This window comes from Myxine glutinosa, chromosome 11 (genome assembly GCF_964187855.1).
Source record: "Myxine glutinosa chromosome 11, kmMyxGlut1.1, whole genome shotgun sequence".
Taxonomy (NCBI): domain Eukaryota; kingdom Metazoa; phylum Chordata; class Myxini; order Myxiniformes; family Myxinidae; genus Myxine; species Myxine glutinosa.
This window is the reverse complement of record NC_136271.1, coordinates 6,553,802-6,570,486: the sequence shown is the minus strand read 5'-3', so window position 1 is coordinate 6,570,486 and position 16,685 is coordinate 6,553,802. Positions and strand designations below refer to the sequence as shown.

General features: G+C 49.5%; 1 protein-coding gene across 1 annotated transcript in view; it reads left to right on the top strand.

Moving 5' to 3' along the window:
• The window catches only part of LOC137436340 (E3 ubiquitin-protein ligase Trim36-like), a 98,476-nt gene extending 85,097 nt beyond the window's left edge, over positions 1-13,379 (top strand). The window contains exons 10-13 of the mRNA XM_078765935.1: positions 11,105-11,488; positions 11,948-12,251; positions 12,550-12,621; positions 13,020-13,379. Coding sequence (XP_078622061.1) covers positions 11,105-11,488; positions 11,948-12,251; positions 12,550-12,621; positions 13,020-13,356 — 1,097 coding nt within the window. The 3' untranslated portion in view covers positions 13,357-13,379. The remainder of the gene's footprint in view (positions 1-11,104; positions 11,489-11,947; positions 12,252-12,549; positions 12,622-13,019) is intronic.
• The last annotated feature ends 3,306 nt before the right edge of the window (positions 13,380-16,685 follow it).

Sequence of the window (16,685 nt, the reverse complement as noted above, 5' to 3'; positions counted from 1 at the left end):
AGCGTTGGCGTGGCCGTCACGGCCTTCGACGCTGATGTTCCACAGCATCATCTTCTACAGCACGCTGATGTTCCACAGCATCATCTTCTACAGCACGCTGATGTTCCACAGCATCATCTTCTACAGCACGCTGATGTTCCACAGCATCATCTTCTACAGCACGCTGTGGTTCAGCAGCATGCTGATACGCACCTCGTGAACGCCGCCACGCCCCGCCCACCGCCGCGGCGAAAACCGCCACCGCGGGGAAACCCGTCGACTCCACCGGCCTGGCGGAGCCAGCCGCACTCCTCCAGCTCCACCACCTGGTGCTGGTTCCACGCCAAGTTCGGCCACGAAGCTCGGCGGTGTCATCCGCCGTGCTCCTTCAACGGGTCGGGAAACGCCCGGGCCGGCGCTCAATTGTGGCGATGAGCGCCGGCCGTTCGAGCAGCCTGCTGTTCATAACGGACACCTTCCCCGGGCGCCGTTACCTGTGCGACACGGGAGCACAGGTGAGTGTCATTCCCGCCGGCACGTCAGACAAGCACGCCGCGGGTGGGGGCCCCGCGCTGCTTGCCGCGAACGGGACGCCCATCCGTACGTACGGAAAACGCTGCCTCTCTCTGCGGTTTGGAGGGCAGGTTTTCCGATGGACGTTCGTCACCGCCGACGTGCCCATGGCACTGCTTGGCGCGGACTTCCTGTGCGCTAATGGGCTCCTGGTCGACGTCAAGCGCAGACGGCTTGTCCAGGCCGAGACGTTCAGCTCGCTCGCATGTGCGTTGCCCAGCTCAACGAGCGGCTTGCCAAGCGGCTTGCCGAACGATTCGGTTCCGGCCACGTTGGTCTGTACGCTTCCGGCAGCGGACGCATTCACCCGCCTCCTCGCCGGCTTCCCGGCCCTCACGCGGCCCACCTTCTCGGCGGGGGCCGTCAAGCACGGTGTGGCCCATCACATCCCCACCGTCGGGCCACCGGTCTACGCCCGGGCACGCCGCCTCGAGCCGACGAAGCTGGCGGTGGCAAAAGCGGGGTTCGCTACCCTGGAGCGACTCGGCATCGTTCGGCGCTCAGAGAGCGCTTCGGCGTCGCCGCTGCACATCGTGCCGAAGTCCGGCGGGGGATGGCGACCGTGCGGGGACTATCGCCGTCTCAATGACGCCACGACTCCCGACCGCTACCCCGTCCCCCACATTCAGGACTTTTCCGCCCGTTTGGCGGGCAGGTCCTTCTTCTCGAAGGTGGACCTCATACGCGGCTACCATCAGGTCCCCGTCAGGCCGGAGGACGTCCCGAAGACGGCGGTCATCACGCCATTCGGACTCTTCGAGTTCCTGCGCATGCCCTTCGGTCTGAAGAATGCGGCTCAGGCGTTCCAGCGACTGATGGACAGCGTCCTGCGCGACTTGGATTTTGTCTACGTCTACCTGGACGATATCCTCGTCGCCAGCGCGTCCCGCGAAGAGCACCTACACCACCTCCGCACGCTCTTCGAACGCCTGGGCCAGCATGGCCTGATTGTGAACCCCGCAAAGTGCCGGTTCGGCGCCGCCACAATCGATTTTCTGGGGCACCGTGTCACCAGGCACGGCGCCGTCGCCCTGCCGGCCAAGGTGGAGGCGGTGAAGGGGTTTCCGCGCCCCCGCACGATCAGAGGGCTGCAGGAGTTCCTGGGCATGGTGAACTTTTACCATCGGTTCCTGCCCCGTATCGCCCAGCTCCTGCGCCCCCTGCACGAAGCTCTCCGAGGTAAGCCGGGCAAAGGCGACGTTACCTGGACCGAGCAGATGGACACGGCGTTCACGGGCGCGAAGCTCGCCTTGGCTAACGCCACCATGCTCGCGCACCCAGCGCCCGATGCACCGATCGCCCTCACCACCGATGCCTCGGACTACGCGGTGGGCGCGGTGCACGAGCAATGGGTGCGTGGAGCTTGGCAACCGCTGGCGTTCTTTAGCCGGCAGCTTCGCCCGCCCGAACGCCGTTACAGTACCTTCGACCGCGAGTTGCTCGGACTTCACTTGGCGGTCAGGCACTTCCGCCATCTGCTCGAGGGCCGGGCGTTCACTGCCTTCGTCGACCACAAGCCGCTGATCTTCGCGATGGGCAAGGTCACCGAGCCGTGGTCGGCCCGGCAGCAGCGTCACCTCTCGGCCGTGTCCGAGTACACGACGGACATCCAGCACGTCGCGGGGAAGGACAACCCGGTGGCGGATTGCCTTTCCCGGGCCGTCGCCCACGCAGTCCACCTCGGCATCGACTATGCCCGGATGGCAGCGGACCAGGCCGCTGACCCCGACGTCCAGGCCTTGCGGACCGCCGTCACGGGCCTCCGCGTCACCGAGGTGCCGTTCGACGGCGCGGGCGCGGCTCTCTTGTGCGACGTCTCCCTCGGGCGTCCTCGCCCCATTGTGCCCGCGGGCTGGCAGCGCCAGGTGTTTGACGCCATCCACGGCCTGTCCCACCCGGGCGCGAGGGCCTCCCAAAGGCTGATCGCCGACAAGTTCGTCTGGCATGGCCTCCGGAAGGCCGTCCGCGGCTGGGCCAGGACGTGCCTCGCGTGCCAGCGCGCCAAGGTGCACCGGCACACCCAGGCCCCGTTGGCCCCGTTCACGGTGCCGGAACGCCGGTTTGACCACGTCCACGTGGACCTGGTGGGACCTCTGCCCCCCTCGCGGGGTTTCACCTACGTCCTCACCATGGTGGACCGCACCACCCGGTGGCCGGAGGCCGTGCCCTTGGCGTCGACAACGGCGGCCGATGTCGCGCAGGCTTTCATCGCCACCTGGGTCGCCCGGTTCGGCGCCCCCTCAGACATCTCATCCGACCGCGGCCCCCAGTTCACCTCGGAGCTCTGGGGGGCGGTTGCGCAGGGGCTCGGGGTCCGGCTGCACCGAACCACGGCCTACCACCCCCAGGCTAACGGCCTGTGTGAGCGATTTCACCGCTCATTGAAGGCCGCGCTCCGGGCCACCCTCCGCGACGGCGGCTGGGTCGACAGGCTCCCCTGGGTCCTGCTGGGCCTCCGGACGGCGCCCAAGGAGGACCTGCGCGCATCCGCGGCGGAGTTGGTCTTCGGGCAACCGCTGCGGGTGCCGGGCGAGTTCCTCCCCGACTCCACGGCACCATGGTCCGCGGCACAGCAGCGCTCCGCTCTGCAAGAGACCGCCCAGAGGTTCGCCCCGGTGCCAACGGCATGCCACGGGCACCCACCGACGCACGTCGCCCCGGAGCTTCGCACGGCGGAGTACGTCTTCGTCCGCCACGATGCCCATCGGACACCACTGCGGCCCCCGTACGACGGGCCTTTCCGCGTGCTGGAGACCGGGGCGAAGCACTTCACCCTGGACATCGGCGGTACTCCTGACCGCGTTTCGGTAGACCGCCTCAAGCCGGCCCACGTCGATGTGGACCATCCACCGCCAGTGGCCCGACCCCCACGTCGGGGCCGCCCTCCTGCGGGCGGACCCCCGGCACCGCCCAGCCCCGCCGCCACGGCGCCCCCCGATCCTGCACCCATCCCAGGGGCAGCCAGGGGCATCCCACCTGGTATCCCTGCACCCCGGACGCCGCCGATCGCCAGGGGGCGCTTCGGCCGGGTCATTCGTCTGCCCCGCAAACTGGCCCTCCAGGTGCGCGGGAATTCTGGGGGGGCGCGTGTGGCGGACACAAAAGCCCACTGGCGTGGTGACATCATTCCACGCACCGAGTGGGCGGTGGCCACGCCCGAGGGGTAGGCGTGGCCTCATGATATACCCCGGGCGACCAGCCCGGAAGTGTTTAGTGTTACAGTGTAGTCTTACAATAAAGACGTTTATATGTTACCGCTTGTCCGCTTCCTCCTTGCTCACAAGCAGCGGGCGTAACGCCGCGCTTTAGGATGCTACAAATGAAAAATATAATCCTGATCAAAACTGTACATCATGTTTTAAATTGACGAGGTTTCTATTCGTGTTAGCAAGCCGATCACATTAGATATGTACATCTTGTTCAAAAACAATTTTACATATTTTTGTACTCTCCTATATACAATGAATTAAAGTTGGAAATACAATTGAAAAACCTTCCTTAGATTATTTGTATCTATTACAGAAGTTATGCAGTTGTCTCTACGTTAAGGTGGATTTAATAAGCAATTTTTTTTTCTTTAAAAAAAAGTTTAACTCTTCTAGGATTTTTTTTTTTTTTTTTTTTTTTTTTTTTTTTTGTATACAAGATCGAGGCTCGTGAAAGAGCGAACATTAATCACACAGAAAGACAAACAGACACATAAAACAAATAACATCGGGAGCGGTAGACAAGATGGGGAGAGAGGGGGAAGGACACAAACACAACATTTGAGAGCAGGGACCGAGAGACATGGAGACATCGAGAGATCTGTGGGAGGGAGAGGGCTTTGGGGGGGAGGCATGTGAAGGGGGGGAGGCATGTGAAGGGGGGGGGGGGGGGTTTTCAAACAGATAGTTTATACATGTGCAGTCAATTTTCTGTTCTTGTGCAACATACAATTTAATCTCTGATCTCCTCTTGGCTCAGTAGCATAGCAATGTACAGTATATGCTAAGAGATATGTAAAAGCAAAATCCCAGTACAATGGATGATAAAGTGGGTAGAAGATTTACATCATGTTCCAAGACCTACAGCGATATAAATGCATCGGAAATAAAATAAACATATGAAGTCAGTTTTCAGACCATGGCTAATATTATATATATATATATATATACACACACACACACATATATACATATACTGTTGAAGGTATGGTGTTTGAAGTTTGGGTTGATGCCACGAGTATTGTGGCCATTGATGATGTATGATATTGCGATTGGGCATGTAGAGAGGATGGAGGTTGTGGTGAGCGGGTTTGTGAGGAGGTGGTTGGGAGTGCCACGCTGTTTGACGAACATTGCCTTTTATGGTCAGGGTGGAAAACTCCAGTTTCCCTTGACATCATTAACCGAGGAGTTTAAGGTGGTGAGGGTGCGGGAGTTCATGATGTTGCGGGATTCAAGTGATGCAGTGGTAAAGAATGCTCTCCCAGAGAAGAAGGGAAGTCGGAAGTGGAATGCAAGAGCAGAGGTGGACGAGATGGAGGAGCGGTTACAACAGGAGGAGGTCATGGGGATGGTACAGCACGGGAAGCATGGCTTGGGGTGGATGGAGCATGAGCGATGGGGAAAGGCATGTGTGAAAGAGAGGAGGAAGATGGTTGAGAGGGAGTTGAGAAGAAAGGAAGAGGAGGGGAGATATGTGAAAGCAGTCGGTCAGGCACAGCAAGGTGCTTGGACTAAGTGGGAAGGTGTGCGGGTGAGGATATTGAAGTGGCAAGAGATTTGGAGGATGGAGCCAATATTGTTGAATTTCCTGTTGCGGGCAACTTATGATGTGCTTCCGTCACCAGTAAACTTCAGATTGTGGGGATTGTTGCAGGAGGAGAGATGTTATTTGTGTGGAGGTGTGGGAACGGTGCACGATGCACTGAGTGCATGCTCAGTAGCATTGGCAGCAAGAAGATACAGGTGGCGACATGATCAGGTGCTGGCGGTGGTGGTGCAGATGGTGCAACAAGAGGTGCTGAGATCGAGAGAGAGAGAGAGAAGAGTGGAGAAGGAGAAGGAGACTGATGGGGGAGAGGTATGGTTTGTCAAAGAGGGCCAAGTGGAAAGAGGTGGAAAGAGGAGGACGAGGTGGAAAGCAAGAGGGCTGTCAGATGCTTGTGATTGGCAGGTGGTGGCAGACCTAAAGCCACAATTGGTATTCCCAGAGGAGATCTGTGTGACAAGGTTGCGGCCTGACCTTGTCATTTGGTCAAGTGCAACAAGACAGGTCATCTTAGGAGAGTTGTCGGTACCTTGGGAAGAGAACATGGAGGAGGTGCACGAGAGGAAGAGAGGAAAGTACAGTGAGCTGGGGGCAGAGTGCCAGGAGAAGGGTTGGCGCGTTTCGTTTCAGCCATTTGAGGTGGGGTGTAGAGGGTATATTGGCAATTCCTTTTCTGCATTTCTTGCTAGGCTGGGAGTGTGTGGGACAGAAAGAAGGAGGATGTGTGACAAGGTGGCCCAGGTTGCCATGAAAGGCTCATTTTGGATATGGAGGAAGTTTATGGAGGCACGTCGAACGGTGTAGGTTGGTTGTGTGTGTTTTTTTTGTTTTTGTTTTTTTTGTTACCATTTATCACTTCTTATTTTGTGTATATGAGTGAGTGGGTGAGGGTGTGTGTTTTTGCATGAATTAATTTTTCCATGAGTGTGTTTTTGTGTGTTGAGTGGTGTATGATGTAAGTGTAGATGGTTGTTTGGTTGGTGTTCTGTATGTATGTGTGTGTATGGGTGTGTCTGTGTGTGTATGAATGATCTGGTGTGTTTTGTTGGTGAGTGGTGAAGGGTATAAAGGTGGGTGTTTTGAGTGTTCCACCATGTTTGTTTGGTGCTGTGGAATCTGGATGTGGATTTGTTGTTGTTGTTGTTGTTCACACTGGCTGGGGGTGGGGGTATGTACGCATCCAGGTGCAGTTACTGCATGTGGATGTGTACGTGCCCCTGCTGGCCCACCTTAGCTGACCGTATCGAGATTGAAGGGCCGAAACGGGATGATGCTGAGGACCTCGACTGAGGACCCGGTCAGTGCGGCACACTTGTGACCAGGTGTGTTTTGAACTTATATATATATATTTATATATTGTGCTGTGGATGACTATCAAGACGGAGCACCCACGGATGACCAATTGAGCTTACTTTGAGGCGTTATTCAATGGTGGATTTCACTATACAAGAGGGGAGAGGGGTGAAGGGGGGGGGGGGGGGAGGGGGGAGAAAGAGGAAGAAGGAGCGGGAGCTTTTATCTGACGCGATCTGGGCAGTCTTCAATCCTGCGGAAATTAATCTCAAACGAAATGGAATTAAATGTACAAAAATAAGATTTATTAAACCAAACCCGAAACAAGGACGCGATGGCAAACAAATGTCCTAAATCGAGATCCATCACATCAGACGTATCAACAAACAAAGGAGGATATAAATTAAAAGAACGTTGTGTGTGTGTGTTTGTACTGGGCTTAGCTCTGTCCGCAGTGTGTAAGGGATCGTCAGGCTCCGAGCGCAGTCGTCTGACGCAGCTCCGGTTGGCGGGAACAAGGCCCCGACGCGCCCCCATTTACTAGGCCTCGATAAGGCCTCTCGCGCCAATTGAGCGAGCGGGTGTGCAACCCACCTCCTCAGCCGTGCAATGCTTTCCCAGATTCGGCACGGTCACAGTGCGTTGCACCCAATGTTCGGATCCGAAGGGAGAGAGAGTCAAGGGTGAAGGAAGGCGTGAGGGCAGCAGGAGAACCCAGGAAAAGCGTCTACGGCGAGGGGAAGGACGTCCGGGCGTGAAGGAATCCAGAAACGAGAAGAAGCAAATGTCAGTCAGCCAATTCTTTTACAGCCCGTCGTCTGACCTCGTCGATCCTCCCTTTCAATCCCTGCCGGCCAACATCACAGGCTCAATTCTCTACCCTGCCAATCGGCGGCCTTCGTCCTGCCTTTGTGTCTTCCTTCCACCCATCAATGGCCAGCTTCTTGTCCCCATCCCGACCAATCACGAGTCCTTCTGGGCATGGCTATTGCCTGGGCTTGCTCGATGTGTGTTGCTATGCCAGCTGGTGATGTGGCTGGCTGTGGCTCCAGCGGCAGTTCCCCGAACTGGCTTCCAGTGAGTTTTATTGTTATTGTGGCGGAGAGGAATTTAAGTAGTGTGTGTGGTAAAACTAATGGGCCTAACTAATGTCTATGGTGCGTTGCCATATGGGACAAAGGAATGATCACAAAGGGGATGATGTACGTACAAGGGAATTTTACCCTCATGCCCTAATCTAGTTAACAAGCCCCGCCCCCTTGTGCCGGGGACAAAGACAGAAGCTTAATCCGACATTCGGGCTACAAAACGTATTACATTGAGATTCCCTATCACGACAACCGGAGCATGATACCGACACAGATCCACCTGAATCTATATATGTCCCTACCCTAAAATTCATAACAGTGTCCCCCCCCCCCCTCCCCCCTCCCTCCCTGGAACCGTAGCCGCTGCTAGGTTCACTGCAGGTGCTACCATTCCAGTCTTAACACTCACTGTCTCACACTTAATTAACCTATGAAATTAACTCATGAGGGCTGTGGGAAGTGAACCGAAGCTACCTGCCTCTTCTCCTTAACATGCTATCCCCTTAAACAATCATCACATTTCAAATATTTACAAAATTATTATTCATCGTTCCTGTAAAAAACCTATCTTAACCACAAACTCCCGCGGTGACGCTATCTCCGAGGGCCTTTCACTTAATCACCGCAGGCAGGTTGGTGGTCTTTCCGTCTTCTACCGACTCCTCTCCGGCCTTGCTCCCCCAGCTCTCTCTGGGCTCTGTCCCCCAAATATTCCTGCAGGTCGCACAAGATCTGCCTGCAACCCTCTTATGGTTAAACTGCCAAAATCAAGACTCTCTGCTCACCTTCACTCCTTCATTCTTCTTTTCTCCCGCCTCTGGAACAAACTCCCTCACTCTCTTCAATCCCACTCCTCCCTCCAGGTCTTTAAAACGGCTGTTCACCACCATCTCTTATCTTCCCCAATCCAAAACCTTTATCTTTTCTACCCCCGCTAATTTCACCCCAAATCCACTTTTTTGAGGTGACTTTTGACTTCTTTCCTGGAAGTCCTTGGTGTCCTTGCGTTTTATACCTATCCTGCCTCCCCCCAGGCCCTCTCCCTCCAAAAACATCTCCCGATGTCCCTGCTCTCAAATGTTGTGTTTGTGTGCTTCCTCCCCTTCTCGCCCAATCTTGTCGACCGCTCCCCTTTTTATATACTTTGTTTGCTTGTTTGTTTGTTTGATAAATGTTAGCTCTTTCACGAGCCTCGACTCTGTATACAAAAAACAAACAAACAAACAAAAAAAACCTTAACCGAAAACTTGCAAAATTTCAAAAACTCCACGAAACATTTGTACAACCCCTTCCTACAGACCGCATCCCCCGGTGGATGCCACAAGACTCAACGTTACCTGCGGGGCCATCCCATGGCACCCCAAATTTTGCAAAGCACCCCATCCCAATGCTTGTTGCACGAGCGACAAGCCCGCACCTCCTGGATTCCCCATGCTGAGTTGTTTACCATGAGCCACGTTTCAATTGTTTCCATTGAGCAGTTTCGGAGATTTAGAGGTCCAAAGTTTTTCGGTTTTCCAAGAGTAGACACATGGTGAAAATTTAGTGTCAATCGGACCAACATCTGCCGAGAAAATGAATTTAAACAAGATGGTGCCTGTACCACGTGACCTATGACGTCATAATTATCACATAAAATTATACATGAGTGGATGCATACAAAAGTTCCTTGTCAATCAGACCAACTGTTGAAAAGATTTTTTTTTAATGCAGACACGTACGTACGCAGGCCGATCGCTTGACCCCGCCTTTCGCTTCGCAAGCGCAGGGTAATAACTAGAAAGCATCTGAAAATGCAAACTCAATCTGCATCCCCTTTGTAATCAGACATCTTCTTCTTCCAAATGCTAAACATGACAAAAACATTAAAAAAATACAAAATTAAAATTCACGATTTTATGCAACCTTGACCTTTGACCTAAAATTAATCGATTTCTAGTTTTTGATTAGTGAACCAATTAAATGATCCAATATGCGTATTGTTAATATTTCATGTCAATTGGATAAAAATTGGAGATTTTATGTGATGCTGACCTTTTGACCTTTTGCCAAAAATTTCAATTTGTATTCTCCACATTTTCTTAATAAAACTTTGTTGAAATTTTGATGACAAAACTCAAATGGTAAAAAGTAATGGCCCAGACACACACACACAAACACACACAGGTAGATACTTTGAGACCTGTAGATACTTCCACCTTCCAAAACCCAAATTATGTATTATGGAAATAACAACCAATGACACACACACACACACACACACACACACACACACACACACACACACACACACACACACACACACACACACACACACACACACACACACACACACACACACACACACACACACACACACACACACACACACACACACACACACACACACACACACAGTGTTATTTGGAGAGAGAGCAGTTTCGTATGGGTGGAAATCACAATTGTTTTGAGAAATTTATAAAACCACGCATCTTAGGACACCTGCTAGAACCCCAAATGGTTTCACAGAAAGTTTGGTGGGGCAAGCCTCAAAACTGAGGGAATAGTTCGGGGACAGACAGACAGAGACAGACAGACAGACAGACCTGCTTTAATATATAGATATATGAAGAGAAAGGCAAATCCAACCAAAAAAGTAACTGGATCTGCTCCACTAATTTAAGTAACAAACAAGCAAGAGCAGACCTGATCTCAGGCTACGTTTCACCTGCTTCTCAGTGAACTTCTTCAGGCCAACAGAGGAAGCTCGCTGCGAAACAGGTAGCCTATATAAGGTAAAATAAGGTAATAATAAGGTTATAATACATAAGGTAAAAAGTATTCACAAATAAAATCCCTTTTTTTTGGTTCAATACAGATAGCATAGTTAATACAGATCTTCAAGGAGGCACACACTATTTAAAATCAATACATTTTGCCCTCTTTTTCGACAAATTCAACCTCCACCACCCGATGTTGCACCAACATTTCACAGTGAGCAGAAAACGTAGCTCAGAACTTTGGATCTGAGTGAACCCAATCGTGCAACACAATGAACTTTTTAAATGTCCATGAAATAATTTAAGTTGACGGATTAACGTAAACTTTTCCCATTACTGGGGACGGGTACTTTTCCTAGTAATTTATACTCCACACGTGGACTTAAAAAAAACAACTAAGAACCAGAATTTATACTTATTGTATTCAAATAAAAAGAGAAAAGTTTCAGCTGCATTAAATAAATGAGAAAACAGTTATTTTAATTTATCCACTTTTTGGTTCGGTCTTCATTCTGTCTGTGATTAACATATTTTATCTTTGTAAATTTCTGTGGTGATAGAATATCGTGGTGTAATGTTACGTATTTCAAAATTCTGCTGCAAACATCTCTTGCTGTTGGACATCTAACATCCTAACTCTCTCATCTTGACCCTTAGCTCCCTTTCCCCCAGAACTCGACACCAAGAAGTGTTCAGCTTACGGAGGGCTGAACATCCACTGGTCTTTACCCCTAGACTCGGGTCCTGCTAAAAGCTTCCGATTAGAGTACCAGCTCATTGGCTTCTACGAAGCAGGGTCTTCAGCTAATGAGGCAGTCTGCATTGAAGAGCTCGACGTGCCCAAAGATTCCAGGGTAGGAATGAAGGAGAACCATCAGGAGTGGATTTGTGGACCACTTGTTGAGGGATCTGGAGCAGCAGTGGCGAGCGTGACGGCTGTTTCTCCAGCTAGTGCTTATGCTGTGAGGGTGCAGGCCTTTGGGCCCGCGGGGTCCAGTGACTACAGTCAAGAACTGATTATCTATACTACTCCTGCTGAAGGTGAGATCTCCACAGCAAATTACCATGGACCACCACCCAGAAGGAGCATTTTGCAAAGGTCACATGGATTGTCACAAGTTCACATTAACACCTTCCTGGGCAGCCCAGTATCTGTCTTAATGGTTTCGTCAACAGAACTAAATGTTTACTAAACCCTCCATTTAAGTGTCATTATTTTTTTGTAACCTACTCCCATTCCACCACCAACCAATCCAAACCATCCTCCTTATGTGCAAAGCCTAAAATACCCCTCCCCATGCCATCACCACAATCTCATGAATCTGTAATATGCCTCTTACCTGACCTAGTCTTACCGTTCCATTTACTCTCCCTTGATTGGTAAACTTTCATCCCAAACATGGTTCATGCTAACACGAACACAAACCCAAATTTAATTTGTTAATCAAAACAAGACAAATCCTAACCATTTTGCTGCATTTGTTTTACATCCCGGCCTAGTGCTATGGTTCCGACTTGACGACCGCAGTGGCTACAATAAAGACTCCCTAGAGCTCAGTGAAGACCGGAGGACCGTCTGCAGCCAAGCACCATTGGGCATCGTCGCCCAGCTGGCCGAACGCCCGTGCCCAACTGGCACCTTTCTTCCTGTTGATCACATCGTGGGCGACTTCGCCATCACCAGGGGCCGCCACGCATGGGTTGTCGATGTAGACCCGTCGTCGTGTGTAGTACGTGTTGGTGTGGTGAATGCGACCAAGCTTCCCGACTGGTTCTCAACATCACGCCAGCTATCTAGCCCCAGGTGCTCCATCCGCTATCACTTTCACACAGAGTAATGAGGTAGAAAATAAGAGGTGTTAATCAAATATATTTTGAACCACATTTTTAGAGAAAGCACAGGTGATTGGGAAATCTAAATTTCGGTTTTTTTAACCCACCCCTTGCCCGAGGAGGGATATGATACTGAAGTAATAATCTAATAAAACTATTTGCAGCAGCAGAGACAATGGTGTTGAGGTTTTAGCCTCCTGAAACCGTGTCCAGCTCACAGTTGTCCCCGACCTTGACCCTAACCCACATGATCAATCTTCCCATGCAAGACCATCCTCTGGCTGCCTGCTAGCTCGGGAAACGACGGTCCGCAAGCTAAAACGCTGTGGCTGTGTGCCATGGTAAGGCCCACTCGCATCCTCTAAGCTTGTTGTTTTTAATCTGTAAAGCTCTTTCCTAACATATGTGGCTGTCCTCCTGGTTTCCTTTCTGGGAAAAAGCAAACTTTTCTCGACCGGTGGTGGTTAAGGGCCTGCGGCTGGTTGGGTTCAAGGAAAGGACTATTGATGCCATCTCAATGCCTTTGTCTCTGCTGCCTATTGTGCATTTCTTTTGTCAGTCTGTTCAACATCTTTAAGCGTCATCATCGTGTCTTTCTTATGATGTATTTGAAATACTGTATTGTTTATAATTGATATTGTAGACAAAGGTCACTCCCTCATCTACCTACGTGTTACCCCCCTAACCGCGGTCCTGGACGGACGATGCAATCGAACCTCTATCTTTTTTCATCTTGCAGGTTTGAACAAGACAGTGGGCACGACAGCGGAAGTGAGGAAGTCGAGACAGCACAGCCCTCTCTTCTCATCACCATCGCCCGTGGACGTCTCTTTCTCCCTCGAGGTCAAACGGTGTCTGCAGCCGGGTCGACCAACATGGCCACCGAAGCTCTGCCCCTACCTCGCCGCTTAACGGTCTGCCTAGATCACGATGAAGGTTGGGTCGCCTTCTACAATTCCGACGGAACTCCCAGCTGTTTCTGCCGCAGGCTGGTCGACTGTTCAGGCCCGGTTTATCCAGCTTTTGGAATGTTGGGTGGTGGGAAACTTCGAATCCACCCACTTGATCTGGGCTAATTGTGACATTATTTAGATCGTATTTTGCCTCCATAAGACATCTAAAGCAGCATGCGTTTCCGATATTTTGCTGGTGAGGGAGTTTGGACTTCCTGATCAATTAACAATTAGTAGGAGATTTTGATTAATTAAAATTACATCAAAACTGATGAGGCATTTGGGACCACCTGATCAAAGAACACCTGGTGTGAGAGTGAATGGGTTATGGTTTGCATAAAACTTTGGTGCTGAGGGCAGAATCCTGCATAAAACTTGGGAAGCAAAACATCGTTACTTATAATTATAATCATTAGAATGATACAATTAACTTATTATGCTGAGGCAAAAGCATGGAAATTGTGGACGGTGCGATGTGCCGAAGCACATGTCGGGTCCTCAATAAGGAAGTGAAAACATGGAATGGTTTCTGTTTTAGACTCTACACCTGTTACTTTGTCACCCCACTGATACTTTTATATCTCTGATACTAATACTTTTATATTACCAGTTTGTTTTATGTTCCTAGGGATCAAATGTTACAGCGGGTGTTTTTTGGTTTTTTTCCAAGTTGCAAAATTCATTTCTCATTGAGTCATGAATAATACACCGCAGTAAAGGCCTAGTACACCACATTAAAGACCTAATACACCACAGTAGAGGCCTAGTACACCACATTAAAGGCCTAATACACCGCAGTAAAGGCCTAATACACTGCAGTAAAGGCCTAACACACCGCAGTAAATGCCTAATACACCACAGTAAAGGCCTAATACACCGCAGTAGAGGCCTAGTACACCACATTAAAGGCCTAACACACCGCAGTAGAGGCCTAGTACACCACATTAAAGGCCTAATACACCGCAGTAAAGGCCTAATACACCGCAGTAGAGGCCTAGTACCCCACATTAAAGGCCTAATACACCGCAGTAGAGGCCTAGTACACCACATTAAAGGCCTAATACACCGCAGTAAAGGCCAAGTACACCGCAGTAAAGGCCTAGCCTAGCGCTAGACGTAAGGCCGTAATGACATCCCAGACATAATTCCATAATGACGACCCCGTAAAAAGAGTGTGACAGACAGAGGGACAGATAAATATGGATACTTTAATGTACAAATGAAGATATCAGTGCACGTACTTGATATTTGAAGAAGAGGAAGAAACACTTAATGGAATTGTTCAAGGCCTTGTTGCTAAAATGGAACCACCCTTGTGATTTGGGACCATTGTGTCCTTGATTAATTACTTTCTGTCATCTCGGTTAAGTCCAAACGAATCTGTCTCATCTGTAAAGGAAACGATAAGAGAGACCAGGCCATTGTGAGTGAACTGAAAACATAGCAGAACTCGTCTGACGTGATTCTGATAGCCATAATTAGCACGTAATTAACTTGTTATTAATCCTATAGTGAAAGGAAGTGATCCGCACTAATTCATTAAAATGTCCATTCCTTTATTGTTTCAAGAAATGTGAAACTATCAGCGTCAGCTTGCTCACCTTGACATTAATTATTTAATTTTGGTCTTCACTCTAGACCTCCTTTACCAGTTCACCATTAATTTGTGAAACTTCCTGTTGTTGATGAACAATTTGCTTCCCAGCTGGACTATCCATGTGTTCTCTTTCTCCATCTCCACATTTTGAGTAGTTATGGGTTACAGTAGGGGATAGGACTGATCTATGCATTGTTTTGTAAATCTAAAACAGTCACGTGATAATTTAACCGAAGCTCCAATGGTTGCTCTTTACTTTCCTTAATTCAATTATGAGACTGGTTGTAATTTGACCGAGGTTTCATTGATAAAAGGCTGAGTAGTGTATGTAGGGTAATACTGCCTCTATAGTGGGTTTTTTTTTTTTTTTTTTTTTTTTTTTTGTATACTGAATCGAGGCTCGTGAAAGAGCGAACATTTATTTCACAAACAAATCAACCAGACAAACAAAATATATAAAAAGAGGGAGCGGAAAACAAGATGGGGAGAGAAGGGGAAGCACACAAACACAACATCCGAGAGCAGGGAGATGTGTGGAAGGGAGAGGGCTTGGGGGGAGTTGGCAAGCAACACCCATTGCCTGCTTGCTTTCCCATGGTATACCATGGTATAAACCAATACCCATGGTATAAACAAAGGTTCACCAGACTCGGTGGTGTAATAGTCAGAGGGTCCGCTCAGAGTTTGAGGGGTCAGTGGTTCAAACTGCGGCCGAGTCATACCAAAGACCTTTATAAAAATGGTCCGTGCTGCTTCCTTGCTTGATGCTCAGCATTAAAAAGGATAGAGTATGCACAAAGCACTGGAGAGGCAATGGCAAACCACCCAGGATAACCCTTGCAAACTGTTTCAGCAGCACCGACGCTGGTGTGGTACAGGAGTATGGTACAGGATAAACAAACGATCAGGTCAAACTGGAACCACCCAGGTGGGCATGACACCTTCCTGATCAATAAAACATGATTTCTGATTCATTTTCCACCTTTTGCGTCCATCGCAGGATGTAGCTACAGAGAATCGCAGACACAACATGAGCTCATAGGTACCGGTACTAAATTTTTGTCACTAAATTGTAATTATGCACTAAATAATTCCTATTTTTATCCCCACGATTTTTAAAAATAACTCGGGGATATTGGAATCTGTTCCGTCCGTCCGTCCGTCACGTTATCTCCTGAACGGTTTGGCAGAAATTCACTAAACTTGGTAGTTATGATTTACCACGTGACAAGAAGGTGCAAGAGCAGTGTCATTTTGGCCCCGCCTCCTGGGGTGGGGTCAAAAGGTCAAATCCCGAAAAATGAAATTACGTGCACATTTTTAAATGAGACTTTGCACATGCGATCAACATTGAGGGACGCATGACATATGTAACGATTTTTTGGATTTGATCCCTGATTCATGCCCCAGGGGGTGGGGGCTTGAGGTCGTTGGGGCGAAAAAAGGGGGGGATTTTTTTTTTAACTGAAACTTTGATATTGGGTCATTGCTGATGGAACGTTTTACCATATTTCAACTTTGCTGTTGAGGTGAAGTGTGGGGATTTGTGATGGCAAATCATCAACTTCCCTCGAGTTGTATTTTCAAAGGCAAATTATTGTTCTTTCATCATGGGGCAAACATACATTATGATATATATACATTATATATACATCATGGGGCATATATACATTATAAATACATCATGGGGCATATATACATCATGATATATATACATTATATATACATCATGGGGCATATATACATTATGAAATATATACATTATATATACATCATGGGGCATATATACATTATGATATATATAGACATTATATATACATCATGGGGCATATATACATTATGAAATATATATACA